This window comes from Neolamprologus multifasciatus, chromosome 17 (genome assembly GCF_963576455.1).
Source record: "Neolamprologus multifasciatus chromosome 17, fNeoMul1.2, whole genome shotgun sequence".
NCBI lineage: Eukaryota > Metazoa > Chordata > Actinopteri > Cichliformes > Cichlidae > Neolamprologus > Neolamprologus multifasciatus.
The window spans coordinates 30,124,674-30,145,889 of NC_140455.1; the positions used below are offsets into that span (position 1 = coordinate 30,124,674).

The 21,216-nt window shown below is 39.4% G+C and overlaps 1 protein-coding gene across 5 annotated transcripts in view; it reads right to left on the bottom strand.

The window, feature by feature from the left end:
• Positions 1-21,216, bottom strand: part of grm8a (glutamate receptor, metabotropic 8a) — a 296,528-nt gene that overhangs the window by 72,841 nt on the left and 202,471 nt on the right. For all 5 annotated transcript variants that reach the window (XM_085136973.1, XM_085136975.1, XM_085136974.1 and 2 more), the window contains 3 exons: positions 15,368-15,503; positions 14,519-14,673; positions 8,908-9,045 (listed from right to left, as the gene is read on the bottom strand). In XM_085136973.1, coding sequence (XP_084993099.1) covers positions 8,908-9,045; positions 14,519-14,673; positions 15,368-15,503 — 429 coding nt within the window. The remainder of the gene's footprint in view (positions 1-8,907; positions 9,046-14,518; positions 14,674-15,367; positions 15,504-21,216) is intronic.

A 21,216-nucleotide genomic window follows, 5' to 3' on the forward strand; every position in this document is an offset into this window, starting at 1 on the left:
CTCTTTCTACTTTTAAGATTAAACTTAAAACTTTCCTTTTTTGATAAAGCTCAGAGTTAGCAGCATCACATTGCCTTGAAGCATCCCTTCTTTATGCTGCTATAGGCTCAGGTTGCAAGGGGACTTCACATGATATACTCAGCATTTTTCTATTCTTCTTCTCTTTTTACTCCCAATGTATCACTGCTGCATGTCCTTAAATTGTGTCTTCATTCTTCCCTTTCTTTTCTTTTCTCTCATCCACCAACAAGTCACAGCAAATGACTGCACCTCACTGAGCCTGGTTTTGCTGGGGGTTTTAGTTTAAGAGGGAATTTTTCCTTCCCATCGTTGCTTGTTGAGCATGTGATTGTTGGGGTTTCCTCTCTAAAACTGGAGGGTTTACCACACAGTAAAGAGGCAACTGCTGTGCTGTGATTTGGCATAAATAAAAAAACTTGAATTGCATTATAACCTCATGTCAGTTTTGTCTTTATAGTTTATGTCCAAAACTCACTTCTGCATCTTTCCATTTTCTTCCATAGACAGACAACCATTCATGCTCACATTCACGCCTATGGTCAGTTTAGAAGTGTCATTTAACCTAACCAAATGCATGTTTTGGGGCTGTGGAGGAAGCCACAGTACTCAGAGACAAATCACGCAACCAGTCAGCTGGTGGCTTCAAACTCAGGACTGTCTTGCTGTGAGGCAACAGACATCTCAACTCATGACATGAACATGTTGAGGTAACAATGATCATACAAATACAATATGTTTTATGTGCATACGCCTGCCTCCTAGCCACATTTTTTCATTAGTGGACTTTTTTTTCCCTTCCTCTACAATGAGATTTGGGTCTCATCAAGATGGATTACAGTTTGTGTGAGGCTGTGATACAACAGCGGCAAATGTGCAGTTGTCTACTTATTTATCCAATGCCAAAGTAGTGGCTTTGATTGCAGCTCACCCATACGGTTTCTCAGTATAAGAATCGAGGCACATGTTACAAGCATGCTCTCTATCGTAGGACTGCAAGTGATAAATCAGCTACCACACATGCACACAGAGTGCATCATTGAGAGCTATAGATAACCATGTCCTCTGCGAGAAAATGAAAAAGGATCATTTCACTGCAGCTAAATGACACTTCATCTCACCTATTGAAAACTAATGTTGGAAGGAGTCATATAGCACTGTCTGTTGCTGTCTCTGTCTCACAGTCTGCAATCTGTCTGTCTGTGCCTGTCTGTCTCTAATTGTCCATCAAGCTCTCCATCTGTGCTCGTCTCCATCCTTCAGTCTGTTCAGTCCTTAGGCCTTTTCACATGGGAGGGAACAGTTTATTCAGCCTGTGAGCCTAATAACTCTCCTTCCCCATCGACCTCGTTAGGATATGGTCTATTTGTAGTGAGTGAACATGTGTTTGTACGCAAGGGTAAATGTGCGCATGCTGGGCTAAGTCAGGATCTCATTAACTTCTGGAATGGTACTGTGCTTCTCCCACAGACAGACACATGAACACATCGCTAGTGTTGGATGAAGGCTCTGTGTCTTTAAAAGCATGACTTTTGTACCGACTAAGAAAAGCATTCATGCATTCAGAAAACAAGGGCATCAAACTAGCCAAGGAGCCTTTAGAAGATAAATTCCTCATCAACAATACTCTATAAAGTATTAATTATTTATGTTAAACTGAGGAAGTATAAAGCTGTGTGTGTGTGGTGTGTGCAAGCATTTGATAATCCTCTGTGTTTGCCTATTAAGTAGGAAGGAAGTTAGAGCATAACCTTCATTAGGCAGCTGTAAAAGAAGCTACAGCATTATGGTAATTTTGCTAATCAGGAAAACGGGCGAGAGATGAAACTGTTATTCTTTTGTTTTTTCCACTCACAGAGTACTATGAATGCATCCTTTTCAGGCTTCTTCTCACCTGGGTAAGAGTTTTGGGCTCTCTTCACACTGCCCCAGCAAATTCTTATAGATGTGACCTCTAGTTGTTTAACCCTTGTGTCATGTTCATATTTTTGTTACTCAGCCAGTGTTCATGGGTCTGGTGGACCCGCTAGAGTTTTAGCTTTCCAAATTAACACTTTCAAACAATTTTATGTTAAATTACTCAACAGATTTTTACTTCATCCCAATTACAAGCCATATGAACAGCAAACATGGTTAATTTTTTCCCTTTACCTTTGTTAGATCACATTTATGAATTAATGTGCTTCTCGTTTTTTTTGTTTTGTTTTTTTTATAAAATGTTATAAAAAAATTAATCACTTATAATCAAGTGGAGTGAGTGGAAAGACACAAAACATTTACACATGAAGCAATATGTTTCACAACTAAATGGGATCAGCTGCTCATCAATGGTGACATTAGGCCCAGGGTTGTAAAACAGGGGGAGGTGGTGCAACCACTTATCCAACACTGTCCTGATGGCAGCTAGCTTGTCTCTATGCCGTCGAGTTGGTCTGTCGTCTCGGTTATCAAAACGGATAATCCTGGAAATTTTGTGGAAGTTTTCCAGAGACATTGATGCACGGACAGGTTCTTGCCAGTTTCTGCATCCCACAGGGATTCTGTGGATTCCCCTTTGGACCTGAAAACTCCTGCAAGGATAAGAACCCCAAAGTAGGCCTTTGTGGTTCTTAGATGAATTTGGTCCATCTCCTTCCACCTCTCTCCAAAAACACACCTTCCTTCTAGATTACTGCAATCCAGAATAATTTTATGGATGGAATCTGGGATGAAAAGCTCAAATGAAGACTTGATGTCCTGCACATGAGTAACTGTCAGCCGTGTTGGCCCTGGCTTATCACAGTAACAGCTCTGCAGGGTGGCTCCTTTCTTGGGCAAGAAGACCATTCAATTTCACCAGTTATTGACATCCATATTTCTTCACTTGCTGTCTGGTGGGCTTGTTCTAGTCCTGGAGCTGGCTGCTGATGGGGTACTCGTCTTCGTTTTGTTACTAAATGGTGCTCAACCTCATCCTCTTCTTCAAAGTCACTGTCAGACTCTTTGTCAACATCATCATCCGAAGCCCCTCTCTCTTCCAAAATCAATTGGATGGCCCTCGCAGCAGATAATCTTTTTGATCAGTTGTGATAAAGAACCACACTGGCAAAGTCTTATTTATAGTATTATGCCCCTAATTTGCAGGTGGGACAGGGTATGATAAAATAAAATTTGGATCCCTCAAGAAAGAGGGTAAAATGTGTAGGAATGTAAGAGCAGACGGTGTTGATAGTTGAATTTTCAACAATGTTGCAACTTTGTGCGGGAGCAGGAGGGGAAGAAAACACTATCAGCAGCACCAGAAAGGAGGAAGACAGAGTGTGGGAACACAGGACCTACACTTTCAACACTTTTATTAGACCTGGGTCCAGTGGACCCGAACACCTTGTATGTAATGTAAATGCGTGGGGGGAGGTACAGTATGAGGTCATTGAAATTGATTTATGTTCTTCACAGAAAATAAGCCAAAGCCAATGAATTTCAGGTATAAAAAAATAATTCATTGTTTAATTTTTCTTTTGAAAAAAAATGAAAACGGGTCTCACAGACCCGAACACCATACAAGGGTTAAGATACTGAGCCATAAATTTCCAATATATCAATATTTCTTATAATCACGGTCTTTTCCAGGTGTAATGTGAGGCAGAGGGAACTCCAGGAAATAACAATATTTTATAAATTCAGATCAGTTCTCCATTTATTGCACATTTATATAATTAAACATTGGTTCTAATAATATACCTGGTGTGTATTCATTGAATTGTGCTTTGCTTCGTAGGGTTTTAACTACCTGCATTTGCACAGCGGGCTTTGCCCTCATTTAATAGAGATAAAACATCTCTGAATGAGTTTTCCTGGACCCATTAAAACAGCACGCATGCAACTATAACTTCACGTAAGATAATAATAAGCTAATATAAGGAATGAAATTAGAAACTACACAGCTGCATGTCTATATATTTTATAGATATTACTTTTATTTGCCATGTTTACAGTGTAAACAATGCAGTGGATTAATTTTCTGGCCATACAAATTAGGATGAGAACAAGAGGCTGCAAGACAGTGAGAGTGTGCAGAGGAAAGGCAGGCCCAGTTCAGAAAAAAGAAAACATAATTTAAAACTGTTATTGATTTGCAAAGGGAGAAAATAATGTCAGGCAGGACTCCTACAGGCAAAATAATATTGTTATTTCCATCTCCGATAATTTATACTCGGAAGTATGGCTCTATTCTGGGACCTCCTCACTCTTCCACATGCTGAACCTGAAAGCCAGAGGCAGGGAGACCAGCAGCAGGAACCTGTATGGGGCAGGCTTCAGTGACACATGCATGACATTGATTGGGTCAGAAACAGCATGAACAGCAGCTGGAGTAAAGATGGATTGCAAAATGATTTGCAGATATGCAGAATCTGTAAGCAAGCTTGCCAATTAGACAGGTAGAAGGCTACTGCGCTTAGCCTGAACTTATGCTTGGCTCAGGAATTCAAAAACCCACGCTGAGACAGCATTACTGATTTTCACCCTTTCAACGTTGATAAAAACAAATAACACTTTAAACTTGGATTTTATAGAAGAGAAAGAAATGGCAGGTGCAAGAAATGGAAAGACGAAAAGACAGACAAGGCGAGATAAAGAAGTTTGATGGCTGACAAAGTAGAGAACAATAACAAACCGGTATCATTCCCTTGAGAGTGACACAAGTCAAAATCCACTCAGACAGAAAGGCAAAGAAATCAAAAGTATAGAAATCAACAGGATAACAAATGTCCAACTGTCCACAGTGCACTTTAAATCTTCTGAGTGTACCTGAGGCTTACAGCTTTAGTCAACAACCACTGCTATGAACAAAGTCTGATGGCGGCTGTGGACAGAGATGCTAGTGGTTGTGCTACCATATCTTGTTTTATTAAACATTGTTTATGTTTTGCCTATTTTAATGTGCGTTTCTCTATATGAAAGCAGATAAATGATCTAGAATGTATGAAAACTTTAGAGATTCATGTGGAAATTAAGAGATTCACCTCCAAGAGCATTACTGTATGTATGAAGGGAGAAGTGGGTAGACTCGCTCTATAGATCTGCATTTTGTCATGCATTTTATCTCAGTGTGTGTGTACTTCAGCCTTCTTCACTATGGTGCCACATTACTCCAAATCCTGCTCAGATCCCATTTACCTGGCAAGTCAGTTTGAAACAACAAATGGAACCAAATGCTAAACGATGGATTTTCTGGGTCATTGACACTGCCTGGTCCTGCTGTGTTTGGTCTAGCTTTAGCAGCTGTGACAAAATGGCATCTTTAGAAAGACGTGCGATGAGTGTGCCTACTTGGGTTAGAAACAGAAAAAGAACAAGCATGTTTTAAAGTAACACACATATAGTAAGAAATGTTGCATTTTCCTTCATGATGATCTACAAGCAGTATGCATGGGAGTTTCTGGCCATGTAAGCGTGTAGTCATATTTGTGATCTGGTGTCTGCCTAAATCAGTTTGCCCTGAAGCATTCTTTTTACCTAAATGTATGCCTTCAACAGAGCACACTTTTATTCCAGCATCCGAGTTGTCGGCTGATGTCCTCATGAGCCGTGTCTCAAAAGGAGGCTTTTTACACTCAGCAGCCTGAGTGCCTTGGATCTCCCCTTTTTTGTGTACTTACTATTCTCTTGATGAAAGATGAAATGATGAAAGCTGAAAGTTGTGGTAATGCACTCTAAATAAATCATTAAAATGCATTTATTGGACTGAAGAACAGATGTCTGGCTGGTCGTAGTAGCTTTAGCAGCAAATCACTGAATATCATGTAACTACTATGATGCTACGTATGTTGTTTTACATTATACAGCAGGCTGGGGATATTCCTATGAAAAATGCATCATCTTCATGTAATTCATTTTGGACTGACAATGATAAAGGAAACAATATCTCCCAGGTTAAATTAAGAGAGTAGAGAAAGGAAGTGAAGAGAAAATGACGCAAGAGTGATTAGGTGATGGGGCTTCATTTTCTTTATTTGTCAACGGCCTCTTTCTGACAAAAGCCTTTTTTTTCTTTTATGCAGCATAATACAGCAAACAAATGCTGCTTGGGTTATAATTTAACTGTGAACTACTCAAGCTGTTCCATTGCACACTACTTCACTGCTAAACCTCAGAGGAATATGCTGTAATTTTTGCACACTCATTTGGAGCAAATAAATGTGCAGCAAAAAGACTAAATACAAAGACAAAATGAGTGCTTTTATAAAATATAATACAAAATACTTAAAAAAGGATTTATTAGAACCATGCATATAACTTTAAAATATGGCAGACATATTTGGTTTACTTTGATTACACCAATATAGAGCAAGTCGTGGATAATAAATATTGATTGATAACTGGACATGATTATTGAGTGTATTATATAATATTATATTACAGTATATTTCTATTTAACCACACAGCTTGAAAGAAAGGTAGATGAGAAATGTAGGAGTTAAGTTAGAGGTCAAATGCAATATGATATTTGGATGCAAACTATAATGTGATATTTGTAATCCATGTATACCAGTATCATTTCCAGAATGTTTCCAATGCAGTAGAATTTTAAGCACAGTTTTAAAGATAAAAGTCATTTTATGAAAGTTTCACCTTATTTGACCTTGACAGAGAAGTCATAGGTCCAAAATCACGTGATATTTAGAATCACCATATATCAGTCCCTATATGCATATATGTTCTCAATACAAAAAACCTCAGTAAGAAACATGGTTCTTTATAGCTCTATCTATCATTATTATCATTTGGACCTCCAGATCGAGCTACTGACCCTGAAGGAGAGGTCAGAGGTCAAACGTGATATGATATTTGAAATCTTTATATGGTACTTTCTATATGTTGACAATACACACCACACTTGGAAGAATCATAGTTTCTAAATCACAAGGATTTTTGTCAATTTTTAACTGACAATCCAGTAAACTGAGCTTGAGGACCTTGGAGAATGTAAACTAAGTCTGGATGGATTGTTAACACGAGCCCAAGCTAAACCCCTACAAAGTTTTACCAGAATTAGAAAAAAACGAAAACGAAAACTTTGAGCTGTCATGTTTGCAGACACACACACAACCAAACACATAACCACCGTGGCAGAGGTAATTACACACTATTTTGGAGTCCATCATGGACTTTCAACCTCCTCTGATAATACATATGTGATGATGACTATTCTCACTCTCAAATGAACACCATCAACACTCCAGGTCATCACCCCATCCAATCTTTTAGGATTAATAGGTTAAACCTCAAGTTCTTCAGACTCAGAAAAAAACTGTTTAATTCCCGTATCCTTTTCCCAGTCTAACAATCTACAATTAATTTGCCCACACCCACTTATCATATTTCCCATGTGACTTGAATATCTTATTATGCTATCTTTGTTACTGTTTGTGTAATTTGTTTCCAGCTGCATATTTTAGTTTCTCTAACTGTTAATTTTCTGTTGACATCATCTCACCGCTCTCCCACTCCCAGCCCAATCACGTGCAATAATCACATACATTTCCACATCCTCCCATCAGCTGTCTCACAACAGTGACCTTGAGCAGCAGGCTGCTGATTGGCTTCTGTGTTGATGATTTGGAGGTCACAAACCCCAGCACTTGGAATTAATGGACTCTGCTTCACGACTACAGGGCCCTCGACACATCGATGCCCACATACACAGATGCCACGGCTAGTAATAGACGGTCAATGGGAGTCACAGCCCTTACAAACCTAATTATGCGAGCCAATGGCAGGCATCAGCCAGGGAGTAGTCGCTATGACACACACATAAACATACAGACCCGATCACGGCAGCACAGAGATATACCTACAGGTCATGTCCACTGGCATTGCTAACTCTTCTAAAAAGTATAACACTTTAGCCAGTGATAGGCACTGAAAAAGTGCACATACAGCACCATCTGGATCACGTGCACACGAATGTGACGACAGCACAAGACACAAATCAGCTGTAGTGTTGGGTCATTTGTAAAATAACAAGCTGCAGACAATTTGGACTAGGACTGAAAAATGCAGGTCAAACCACCATAAATCATATAAAAGCAATGCAAAAAAAAAGAGACACCAAGAAGTGCTTATTACAGAACTAATACACATATATACCTTACACACAAACACACAAAACAAAACGCACCAAAGAGAGTGCACTGCCACATTTACAAGCACATACTCCAACAACTATTTAATTTCCCTTCAAGCTTCGAGTACACAAACAATTGCTCTTGTTGAGCTATATTGCTTCTTAAATCCCAACAGCTAATTTGATCTGGGGTTTAAGGTTACTTATTACAGCCAGCAGTGCACTTCACAATAATATATATATTATTGTGAAGTGCATAATATATATATATACTAATTAGAAGACAGTATTTGTCTCTGTTGACAGACTTTCAGAGCTACGATATTCTAATGAAGACTTATTCAATCTAATGTGATGTGCTTAATCAACTGGCAGCCGTAATATGCAAAGCTGGGCCTGCTTTTGGGATGAACTGGTTTCCCTAAAACTGTCAGTCGGGTGTGCCTATTTATTGTTTTACGCTGCACTAAAATAAGAAGAATGACACTGGTTATGATGCAAGGAGGTAGCCGATGCAGGGATAAAGGAAGACCAATTATAGCTGACCTTCTGCTACACTTCTCAGAAAGTAAAACTTACAAACTCGTATAGTTCTGTAGAATTACAGCTAAACAAAACAATCTGTTATACCCTCAAGTGTAAAACTCCAAAGTACCTTGGAGCATTTTCATCTCTCTTTGGATCTCTAGTCAAATAACAATTTACACATTTAAGCTTTATAGATTTTTTCCCAAATGGTTGATAGCAAGTGAAATAATGGAAGAAGTCAAATATAGTCTTACCTGTGCATTTCTTCAGGCTGCCAGGCCGTTTACCATGCATTCCCAGTTTACAGTTAAAGTTTTCCTCCCAGAATTCAGCAAACCAAACATTTCTTCTGTTGTTGGACAGCGAACGGCTACGGAAATACCGGTCAAATGCTGTGTAAAAGACAGACAGGGCAAAGGTTAAAAAGTATGAAAATGAGTTACTATTTTTTTTTGTTTTTCTTTTTAAAACTCTACTGAATACATCTCCCTATTTATTCTGTTTAGAAGAGCTGGTTTCGACACTTTCAACCCAGATATTGTTAAATGGCGTAATAGGAGAGGGCACCGGTGCTTCAGGGGTTATTGGCTTCATTTCTACTGAGCCTGTCTATGCTAGAAAATTAGGTGTTCAGCACAATGTAATACATTTTGACACATAAATGCGTAGGTTATGAATAGCCCACGTATGGTATGGCTGAAAAGCTATTTTGGTTGAACCGGTCAGTATTGGAGCTCCTATCAAATACTGACGTAAAGAGAAAGGAAAGCATACATTTTAAAATAAGCTTCCACAATAGATTGGATACTTGTCCATTTTAATAACAAGATAAGAGGAACTAAAAGAGGGGAACACGTTTCTCCACTCATAGGAATGAAATACCTGTCAGCAAGTGGCAGGGTGGAATGAAGATACGGGCAAAAGAAAAGAGACGTGCAGATGAGAAAAAAAACTCTTCTACTACTTTCTTCATACCATAATTAAATGTGAAAGAAGCTTCTTAAATGCATGGCAGTTTATCTGCCACGTGAACCTTTTAACAATTCATCAGCTCATCGGCTATCTTTCTTTATTTCCGTGCAAGGTTAGACTTTCATTTTAGCCGTATGCTACAATAAAACTTTTACAAACTAGAGGATTTTAGTTTTGACATGAACTCTCTGATATATATTTGAGAAATGTAGGTTTTCGGTTAATGGATTTTTTTCTTTTTTGGATGTTCCAAATATGCAAAAATTCTGTATTGTGCAAAAGCCTCGAGCCACCCCTCATTTCTTACATTTTGCTAGGAAAATAAAAAGTCAGTGCAGTGATTTATTTAAAAAAGATATGCAAAAAAACAGAAATACAGCATATAAGGCCAAAACAGAGTTTTTACATGAGCTTTAAAGTCAGTGTTTGGTATGATCGTCTTTACTCTTTAACACAGCCCGAACTTCTTAGGCAAGCTTTCTCGTAATTTCTTCAAGTAGTCTTCAGGAATAGTTCTTCAGGTTTCCTCAAGGACATTCAAAGCTCTGCTTGTTGTTGGGTGCCTTTTGTCCTGTGCTCTGTCTCATGGTCCAACATTGCTTCAATAATGTTGAGGTCCAGGCGCTGGGGAGGCCTATCCTGACTTCCGCAGGCACAAGCATTCTCCACTGCAACCACTGAACATCCAAGGTATGGACATTGAGGCTGTGGACAGCTACAGGTACCTTGGTGTTCATCTGACAGGCTGGACTGGACTCATAACTCAGACGCCCTCTACAGGAAAGGGCAGAGCAGACTGTACCTGCTGTGGAGACTCAGGTCATTTGGAGTGGAGGGCCCACTCCTGAAGACCTTCTATGACTCTGTGGTGGCCTCTGCTATCTTTTATGGTGTGGTCTGCTGGGGACAGGAAGAGACTGAACAGGCTGATACGAAGGGCCAGCTCTGTTCTTGGATGCCCTGTGGACCCAGTGGAGGTGGTGAGTGACAGGAGAATGGCAGCTAAGCTGTCATCCCTGTTGGACAACATCTCCCACCCCATGCAGGAGACTCTGACAGCACTGAGCAGCTCCTTCAGTGGGAGACTGCGGCACCCACGGTGTGGGACGGAGAGATTTTGCAGGTCTTTTCTCCCCACTGCTGTCAGACTCCACAACAAAGACTTTAACTGATCAAACACATCCACAAACGTGCAATAACACTAATGTGCAATAATCTCTTCTGGCATCGTTGTATTTTTACTCAGTTGTATATAGCATTTGTAATCTATTTTTTTTCTTATTGTATATTTTATTCTACTGTATATAGTATTTTATTTTATTCTATTCTGTACAGTTGTGTACTGTATTTATTCTTATTGTATTCTAATTTTTGCTTCATAACTTTTGCACTGTCCACTTCCTGCTGTGACAAAACAAATTTCCCACGTGTGGGACTAATAAAGGTTCTCTTATCTTATCTTATCCATGATTAATGGTGCTCAATTGTGTTTTTTCTGTCCAGGCATTCTTTTGCTGTACTGCCATGTGTTTGTGTTTGGGATCATTGTATTGTCATATTGAAAATTGCTGCCAGTCAGATGCTTTCCAGATGGCATTGCATGATAGATCAAAATCTAATATATGTGTTCATAACTTCATAAATTCTGACAAGATCTCCGACACCACTTACTGAAATGCAGCCCCACACCACAACAGAGCCTCCACCGTGTTTTATAGATGCTGTAGACATTCACTGCTGTACCTCTCTCCTCACCTCCTCCATGCACACTAATAAAGACTCCATAAGAGCTGCTGCCATTGACTTTTATCCTTGCATAATTTGGTATATCTCATCCTTACCATTTCCCTTCCTTAAGAATGGTTTTTTGACAGCCACTCTTCCACTGAGACCATTTCTGATGAGGCTTCAGTGAACAGTGTCTGTCAGGTCCCGTGTCAGGTCTTTACTGATTTTTCCCTGTTCCTTAAGGAGATGACTTTCCTGAACTGTTCAGCTACTGTAGATAGTTTTAAGCCTGGCACATCTTCCTTTGTCTTCTTGTCTTGCAGAGTTTGCTGAAAGTAGAGTGGACTGAACATGAGTGAAAAAGCAACCCATGTCCAAAGAAAAACTCTGGAAGGCCTTTAGAACATCTGGCTCTTTGGAAGCACAATTTAAAGAAATGAAGCATGGCTCAAGACTTTACACAGTACTTTAAAAGCAGTAGGCTTTTCTCTAACCCAAGTCCTACATCTAACCATAGATGGCTTGTGGGCAAGAAGAAATGTTTCTTTGCAGTCTTGCAAGAAGACTGCAAAGAAACATTTACACTTAACCAAGAAGGCGCAACACATGCACTGTAGTTAAGTGTAACACTGGGCACGTGGATAATTACATGTGAGGTGTGACAGCCTGTGGCATGCCAGATTCACTGTAAAAGCTAAAAAGATCTCTCCTGATTAATTCAATGTGCTGTTGTGGAAATGGGTAATGTGTGCACCTGGGATGCTCCACTGATATTTGACTGCTGGGAATATTAGTCTTACTCTTTTTGTGCATCAACAGTAAGATGTGCCATGTGGAATCACATGCTTCCCATTGTGATAACATTACATTCCTGAAAAGAGAAATATAATCATTTGTGGTACTTTGAGGGTCTAAAAAGCACAAACTTAATTCAATGATAATAGAAAAATAGAAGTATTGCTACCAGTTGGGCAGTTGTTTGGAAGCACAGAGTTCCTATGATTACATTTTAGATTATATTTTGGTACATCTCATGCACTGCTTTCTTATAGACTGTAAAACATGACATTTTTAGTGTCATGTGTAATAATACATAGATATAACCAAGCCAACCTGTCCTCAGTCTGAATCAGTGTTGAAACTGAATGATATATTCATTTAAAACTGTATTTAAGTACTGATGAATAGAGATTCTACCATGTAGACTTTAGTTCTAAAGTTCTTTAAAGGGTAATACAATTTCAGGTTAGTAAAAATCTAAAAATAAATAACAAAAATACTGTAGCATTTCTTAAGCCTCTTCCAACCAGCTAAGTAAAGTAATATATCAATGTCTGCCCAGACTCATAATATATGGAGTAAAAATATTAATGGAATTTAATATGTTGCCACCAAAGATTAATGTCACCACTTTAGTATCTGACCAAATTGAAAGTGCTCAACATCTCTGCATCTACTCTTGAATTATGGTGTTGAACAGCAGCCAGAAAGTGTGTTTTTGCAAAACATTAGCATGTCACAGTGAAGCAGAGCTCTCACCTTTTGGATATAAAATGACACCAGCTAATCATTTTATCCAATTAGATATCTGTGTAAACTTTATTCAAATGAATCAGCTTGTGGCACACCCCCCCCCCCAAAAAAAAAAAAAACTCATGATGTCACCGAGATCTTTGACTACCAAATTCTGATGACTATGTTTATTTCCAAGAGAACATTAAAGACAGGTGGAATGAAATTTCCTCCCAGTGTTCCCGAGATATCACATTCACAAGAATAGCACAGGTTGGGTTTGTCAGCTTTGTCTACCTTCAGAGAATAAATGTGTTCACCAGAATAAGTTATACATATGGATTATTTATGTAAAAACACAATGCCTCTGGCTAGGACTGTCGCTAGGCATAAAAAAGTACCTCTGAAATCAACAAAGTCGCTCATATCAGAAATGTTATTTGATGCTTCTGCCTCTAATCTGCAGATTAAATGTGAAGCCTGAGCCTGAAGACAGTTAGCTTAGTTCAAAGACTACTGGGTGGGAAAAACAGAAAGCCTTTTTTCCAAGATACAAAAAATATTATCTGGTGTTATATTCCTTATAAAAAATGTAAGAGTGACTCATGCACTTAGAGTGACTTTTTTTTTTCCTTTTTGTTTTGTTTTGTTTGAGACTAGCTGTTTCCCTCATTTCTGGCAACTGCAATAGCAAAGGTAAACACAATGTGACACTGTTGAGGGAATTTGTGGCATATTAACACAATTTAAAACTGCTGCCTCACTGCGTTAAAAACAACATTGTGGTGTTTTTGGACCAGTTGTGAAGCAAAGTTTTGCCTTAAATTATTAAAGTTACAGCAAGGAAGTACTTCCAAAGTACAGGCCAGAGACATCTGTTTTGACCAGGAAGGCCAACAATTTCATTTACTTCTCTTTTGTTTCCGATGGAAATAAAAGCTAAATTATACAGCATTGGCAGCCCAAAAAATGATTTCAATGAGCTTGTTATGGCATCAGAATAATTCTCAATGCATGAGAAAACATTTACCTCATGTGCAAAAGATCCCATGCTTGAGTCTATGTACTGTACTATACTATGTCACTATAAATTACAGTTTAGACAAATTTTAAGCTTTATATAACATATGTTGCAGAATTGCTGCATTATACTGCATTCTGTTTCTAGGTGTACCAAAAAAAAGTCTAGTCATTAATCCTTACTCACATCTCTTCTGTCATTTTTTAAAGTCGACATAGCCTTTCTTGTGAATCTGCCAAAGCTCCCTTTGATTCATTTAAAGTTCTATCTCTCTCCCTCGCTTCCAGTTTATATCTTGTCACCTATGTGGCCCTCCAGGAGTCAATTATCTAATAGAGAGCTCTGACAGAGAGCAAATGAGGATATTCTCCCTGGTGTATTGGCAAAAACTTGTTGCCCACTGGGATCAAAAGTGAGAGAACATGAGTCCATTTCATTTCTGTCTCTGGTCTTTCCCCTGACTCCTTAATTTGATCTATCAAAGTTTGAGCAGACGCTGCTTCGGCTTTCTTTCATTTGCCACAAATCCAGTTTCAGTGCAGGTGAGAACTACTTTTATTATTCCTCACATCTTCTCAGTTATTACCTGCATGTGTTCTGACGGCTTCGTATATGCCTGTTATTATCCTTACCATCCACAGATGCCCTTTTGGGAAGAATTGTGATGGCCCCCTCGGCCACCCTCTCCTGGCCAATCACAGGGGAGATCTTGGACCCCCAGCTGTCTGAACCCACCCACAGGAAGTGACCTGTCTGGTTGTTCCTTTTAGCTGCATCCAGAACTCGTCTGTTTTAGAAAAAGAAAAAAGAAAAGATAATTCAAATATCTGAAGATACACTACAGGAGACAAGTCGAGCAGTGGGGTATTGATTTAGGCTTAACCCTACATAAAGATCACTGCAGCTTTTTTCTTGTACCTTGTGACTCCTTTTTTTCTGTCCATAAAATGTGTGAAAAACATGTTATCAAGTATTTATTTCCAAATCTCAAGCATTCTGTAGCTTAACATTCTGGACAGCATTTATCTAAAAAGGCTTTCTTCTTCAAGCATTTTTGCAGGACCCAAAGACAAGAGGTCTGATTGACCAGTAATTAAGTCATTTCAGGGGGTCGTATGAGTCAAAATTGCATTTTATAATATTTTAATTTTTCTGTTTAAATCTCAGTTTTGGCACATTTTCCTAACTGCCTAATAATTATGTACATCATCATTCAAGATGTAAATGCAATAATTGTGCCTGTAGTATAGTGCGAACTCTTGTCGGTACCACAATGCAACACTTCTAACCAAGTGAGTTGCTAAAGAATAGCGATATGAAAACCAGGTCTTTTCTTCTTCAGAATAACATAATTGTAATCACAGCGAGCATGTAGGTGTCAAAAGGTTTCTATTGTAAAATATGTTGAAAATGTCAAAAAAGTACACCTGATAGCTGAAAGTTGACCAGCAGGGTTCGTTTTTAAAGTGCACAACACGTACCGTATGTCATCCTCATTAGCGAACATGATGATGGCCCTGGCATTGGAGGTCTCCAGCAGGCGTCTGATGATCTTGTCAAACTCCCCTGGCCTGGGCTCCCTGGGGATCTTCAAGGACTGGGCAATACACACACCACCTGAGACAGAAGGGGGGGGGGGGGAAGCAAAAGGAGGGACAGATTGCATCATCTATTTTAGATTCACTGATTTGCATTTTCCATTCTGTTTCAACATTAATTTCACTCTCGGGTCGGCTTGTACACATTTCTGAAACTATTCAAAGCACTCGGTGTCGAGGCCTCTGACGAAGGCTTTAACACTTCGAACATCCTCACAGCTTTGAGATAAAGGTAAGAGTAAGTGGTTGGTTAACATGGCAGCAGAGAAAGAAAGCAAGATATTCACTAAAGTCTGGGAAGAGACACGTACAAAACGTAAAATAGTACTGGCTGTTCAATACAATTTGCCCCTCCAAAAGATTCAAGACAAAAAACATTTGAAAAGATTAAACAAAAACTGACAGGTAAGAGCGGACTAGGTAGGAAGAAAGTAGAGAAAGGGTAGGAGGAACATGGAGGACTGGGAAATTATAAGAGAGGAACGCTGAAGAAGAAAAGGGATGTTAAAATTGATACCGAAAAAGACTAAAAGGAAGAAGTGAAAATAAACAGAGTGGGAAGCTGAGGAGGGGGGAAAACAGGAAAGGAGAACGAGCATTTAAAAAAAGAATAAATTGAATTGAGATGACGGTGGAGGTAGGTGGTGTTGATCACAGGAGAAAAAACTGTAAGAAACAAAGGAAAAGATGAATGGGTCATGAATGATTTAAAATCACGCCACTGCACAGAGTAAGTGGCAAGAAATACCGTCTGTACCCACTTCACCTCCTTAATTTACTATTGTCGAGTGTGGCAATATTAGTTATTTCACTCACAATATGAGATAATGAAGATTTCTGTCTACCTGGTTCCGCCTTGATTCCTCAGCCCTCTCACACACGGACACACTGTTGCATACCGTTTTCAGCCACCTCAGGAGGTGGTTTTGATAAAGCTGTTAATTCACTCTGGCTGCATTCAATCATTAGCTATTGTGTTAATTCTTTTTAGCAGTATGTGTGTGTAAGTGTGTAGGATTAGGTTATTGCTGTACATTGCCTTTGTTACATCTGTACAGAATTTATGATGGACATTGTGTATCCATGTCTTTTGTGTGTGAGTCTACACATTCATTTCATTCACATGTCTCTGGGAATGTCTGTGTGTGTGTGTGTGTGAGGGAGTGAGTGTGAGTGTGTCTGTATATAGAAGTGAGAAAGTATGAATGATGTCCCCTTTCCTCCCTGCCTGTTCCAGACCATTTATTGAACATCTGTACAGTCTGTCGCTTTCACTATGTCACAGCCCTTAATCACACACACGCACACACACACGCACACACAAGCACACAGATCCACATAAATGCGCACACCGGAGTGCATGAGCGCTAAAACAAATACTCATTAGCCTCAAATTAAAAGCCTCTCAAGGATAATCACTAAAGTGACAAAATCTGCACAAGTACCCACCTCGACCCCAATCCCCTACACACTCACACATTTACACTCATTCTCACACAGACACACACAAGAAGCAAATATTTAAATGTTCAAAATACGTTCTCAAGGATAATGACCAAGCAGACATGCACTTTTGCATACATATACAAAAACAGCAAATATGTGGCATATGTACAGGCATACACTCAAATACACAAGCGCTGATGATTGCATTCTCCCGCCATTGTCCTTGGAGCAGCATAAAAGTGATTAAATCGCTGTTTGTTTCACAGCCTCACACCCATCATTAATAACTGTCCCTGTGGCGAACGAGTTTCCCAGATAAAGAAAATATCAAATATTGTCTGTGAACTTAAGAGCTTCTCCACACGCGCGCGTGCACACACTTGGCTGTCACTATCGCAGCCAAACACTTCACATATTTGATGGTGCAGAAATGGAAAAAAAAAAAACTGCCGGCACGTTAAAAGTGAACGTCAGATATTAGCGTGCACCTTTTGCTTCTCAGCTAAAAGCAAAGCTGCGAGGCAGGTCAGGAGACGCATCAACAGCTTCTTTTTTAATCACTCCCAGAATGTCAAGTTGAAAGCTTAACTGTAACAAGGTTCAATATCCAAATCCTTGCACAGCAGGGCACGGGAAACAGAGGACTGGCTTCACGTTCCAAACGCAGACGTGCATAAAAAGAAAAAGTCAAGAAAAAAATTGGATGGCAAAAAATATCCTGAATATATGTAGCCTATATTTCTGCTCTTTGTCAAAAGCGTCTAACATGCAAAAATATTATTAGTGTATTCTGTAATCTTTAAAATCAGCACCTCACGTAGTCTCCAAAGCAAATCAAGTCAGCAGCGTGCTGCTGTTTCCCGAGGAGGGAAACTGGCTGAGAGCATTAGACACTCATTATCCTCTGGATAAACAAAGCAGTAAACACATTATTTACTGGCATTTGTTACGTCAATAATGTTCATCATTATTGGATTAAGTCTGAATTAGTGCTATATTTAGAGAAATCAAAGTGTGAAAAACTGTTCGGTCTATTTTAACTTTCAGCTGTTCTCGTCGTACAGTCAAAGGCTCGTAATTTGGCTGATTGTGTGTAAACTGTATAATTAATTGTTTGGAGACATATGATCACACGCTGCGCATGCTAATGTGGAAACCGTAAGAAAATCTCTTCATTCACTTCAGATAACAGCTGCATTGTGTCACTGTAATAGTCAGTTTTTGTTACATAATTTGCCAGTTGTAGCACGTTCATCCACAATGGGCTAATTGAATTATGAGCTCTTTATCCACTGAGCACCAACACACCGAGCTCTCCGTTTATCACTAATAACCTGATTATTGAGCCTTCGCTGTGGAATTGAATGTGACTGAATCCTAATTCCTTGAACGTGTGAGTGCGCGCTCATGTTTTTCACATCTCTGGGCGCAGATGCGAGGTGTAGCATTGTGTAGCCCTGTGAATACCTGTTTTTTTGTATGTGTGAATAGGAATCAACCTGTGGCCACGAGGAATTAATCAATGCGCTCAGCTATCTGTGGAAATACATGCAGTTTAATGTCCGTTTTTGTGTGTGCGTTACACGTTACTATGCATTTGTGTCCGCTTGTCCCCTCTGCAGCTGTTACAGAGAGACGCAGAGTGCAAGCTGTGATGATAAATTCAATGGTAAGTGTGTCCAGCGTCTCTCCAAACGAAACCCTGGCAGTCGGTAATTAACTCCATTCTGTTTAGAGGTTGAATTTTTTCAGTTGCAGGAAGGGAAACGCCGCTGTCTCAGCGTTTAATTAACAATCTGCTTCCCTCCCACACGCCCTTCTCTCTGCACCATTTCATCTATTATCCAACAGAGACTTGAATGGGGAAGAAGAAAAAGAGAGAAATTACTCATCCTTCTCACTGTGTGCGTCTTGCTTTTGTCAATTTCTTCTCACCTGTAGCTCATCAAACTTTTCATAATACCTCCAAAGTATTTAGACAATTTCAGGAACGAACTAGCTACACTTGGGTCACTGCATCCTGAAATAATTACCTAAACTCCTTACACATCAGACAGTGCATAAAATGCAACAAGAAAATTTTATCTTCTTTTTTCATCTGTTGTTTTTATTAATCCCTCAAACCTACCTTACGTGAATTTCACAGCAGTCATTTCTGCTTCTGCACAAACTGTGTTGTTAACTCTGTAAAGGTTTGCACACATTCACTGATAAACCCGTGCATTTTATAATATTGCTGTACTACATGAATAAAAGTACAAGGTCACTTAGATATTACACCTGTATGGGCTGCTCAGCCATGGAAACTCATGCCATGAAGCTCCTGGCTCACAGTTTCATTGCTGATGTTAATGCCAGAGGATGTTTGGAACTCTGCAGCAATGCAGGTTGGTGACGTTATCACACTATGCACATCAGTCCTGATTTGGTTTGTAAATGCTTCTACTCGGCAATAATACCACTTGTTGATTGTGGAGCATCTAGAAGGAGGTGGCCTCTTATTACAGTACCAGACATGAAATCAGTGACCTCTTTAGAACACCCCATTCTTTCACAGATGTTTGTAAAGTCAGACTACATGACCTGGCTTTAATCACTTGTGGCAGTAGAACTAAAAACACCTGAATTAAAAAATTAAGAGACTACGTGGTTCAAAACTCTATTACAGCCATTCCCAAAAGTCAAGAGTACTGCAGCCCACTTACAAACCAGAAAGTCTCACTAAAGCCCACCCAATCTTAAGTCTTCACGACAAAAGAAACCGATGCATTTACTTGAAAAATATAGTCAAAAACACATAAACAACACAGGCTGCTGACTATAAATCACTACTGCTACCCAGTCATATGCAAAGTGTTAAGGCCAATGAATGAAATTTCTTAATGGCTAGTGACTGGTGTGTGCGTATGTGTGCGGGTGTGCATATTTCTGGGTTAAACATGACTGGGGTAATAAAGTGAAACAAAGGCAATAAAATCCGACTCTCTTTCTGTAATAATTATTCTATTACAATACAGCCGCGTTATCCTCCAAGCAGCCTGCAAGTGTGTCCTGATAATTTTGAGAGACACACATGCCCTATCAGCTGTTACTATTAGCACAGGATTAAACATGGTTGGATCAAATGCGAGGCTCTGTGTGGTCTACAAATCCACAAAGGAAGAAATTAATTTCTTTCTCCAGCTTGGTATTTCCTTGACAAACCCTGTCTCCGGACTCCCACTACATAAACACTTGTCCATGGATTGTTACTATGGAGAATACTTAGACACATGCACACACTCTTTCTTTCTCTCCAAACCTCATTAGCACACACTTTAAAATTAGAAGTTGCCCTCTGCTTCTGTTGATGAGTGGGGGTACTGTGATATAGGCCCTTTGAAGTCAATGATTTATTTCTTTTGTGTATGTGTGGTGGTGCATGTCCACTTGGCTTTTTAAACAATGCTTGTGTAAGTTCTGTACTTACTAACATGGGATCTTACCAATTTTTTATGGGGGTTTTTTGTGCTGTTTTTCATGTGGTGCGCAAATTTTTTTGTCCCACACAATGTGTGTCTTTTTTTTCAGCCTCTGAGGTAAATGTCCTCTGCAGGCTTCCTAATGAATCATTGACAACCCACAAACCGCTGTCCAAAGAAATGTGCATCCTCCCATTAAAATAAGCCTTAAAGGATACAGGTCACAGAGCCTCAGACGGGCTTGAAAATTCAAAGCGGCCCAAACCCGAACCCAAAAAAGACGCTGCTCAGACCTGAAACCACCCTCAGGTGGAAATGTTTTTCTAAACTTGTAACGGGTTCACGTTTGGTTGCTTATAATTTGATGATAATGGAACACCGGTTGGTGCTGGGAGCGCTAAAAAAAACGGGCAGAGTTTCTTCAGTTTTCAGAAAAAGAATGTTGTTTTGGTCAACTTTTGATTAGCGTAGCGTGACTACACACTGAGGGAAAATTACAACCCCACATCAACATTTGGAACATTGCTCATTATGTTAGAGTTCCCACTGTATAAATGAAGGCACTAGTTTGCATCAGTGGGTGGATATTGAATATTTGCTAGATGGCACAGCATAAACCGCTTCGGGTGATGCTCAGACAAAATACAATAATTTGTGGTATCTATCTAAAAACCTCATTTAGTCTCAGTATATTATAGCAGAATTTAATAATATAGTTGCAGGAGTTATCTTTCAGTCTGCATCTATTTTGTATTATTATAATCCTAGGCACTGGAAAAATCTGTCTTTTCTTTAGTGTGCGTTACTGTGGTTTTTGTACGCAAG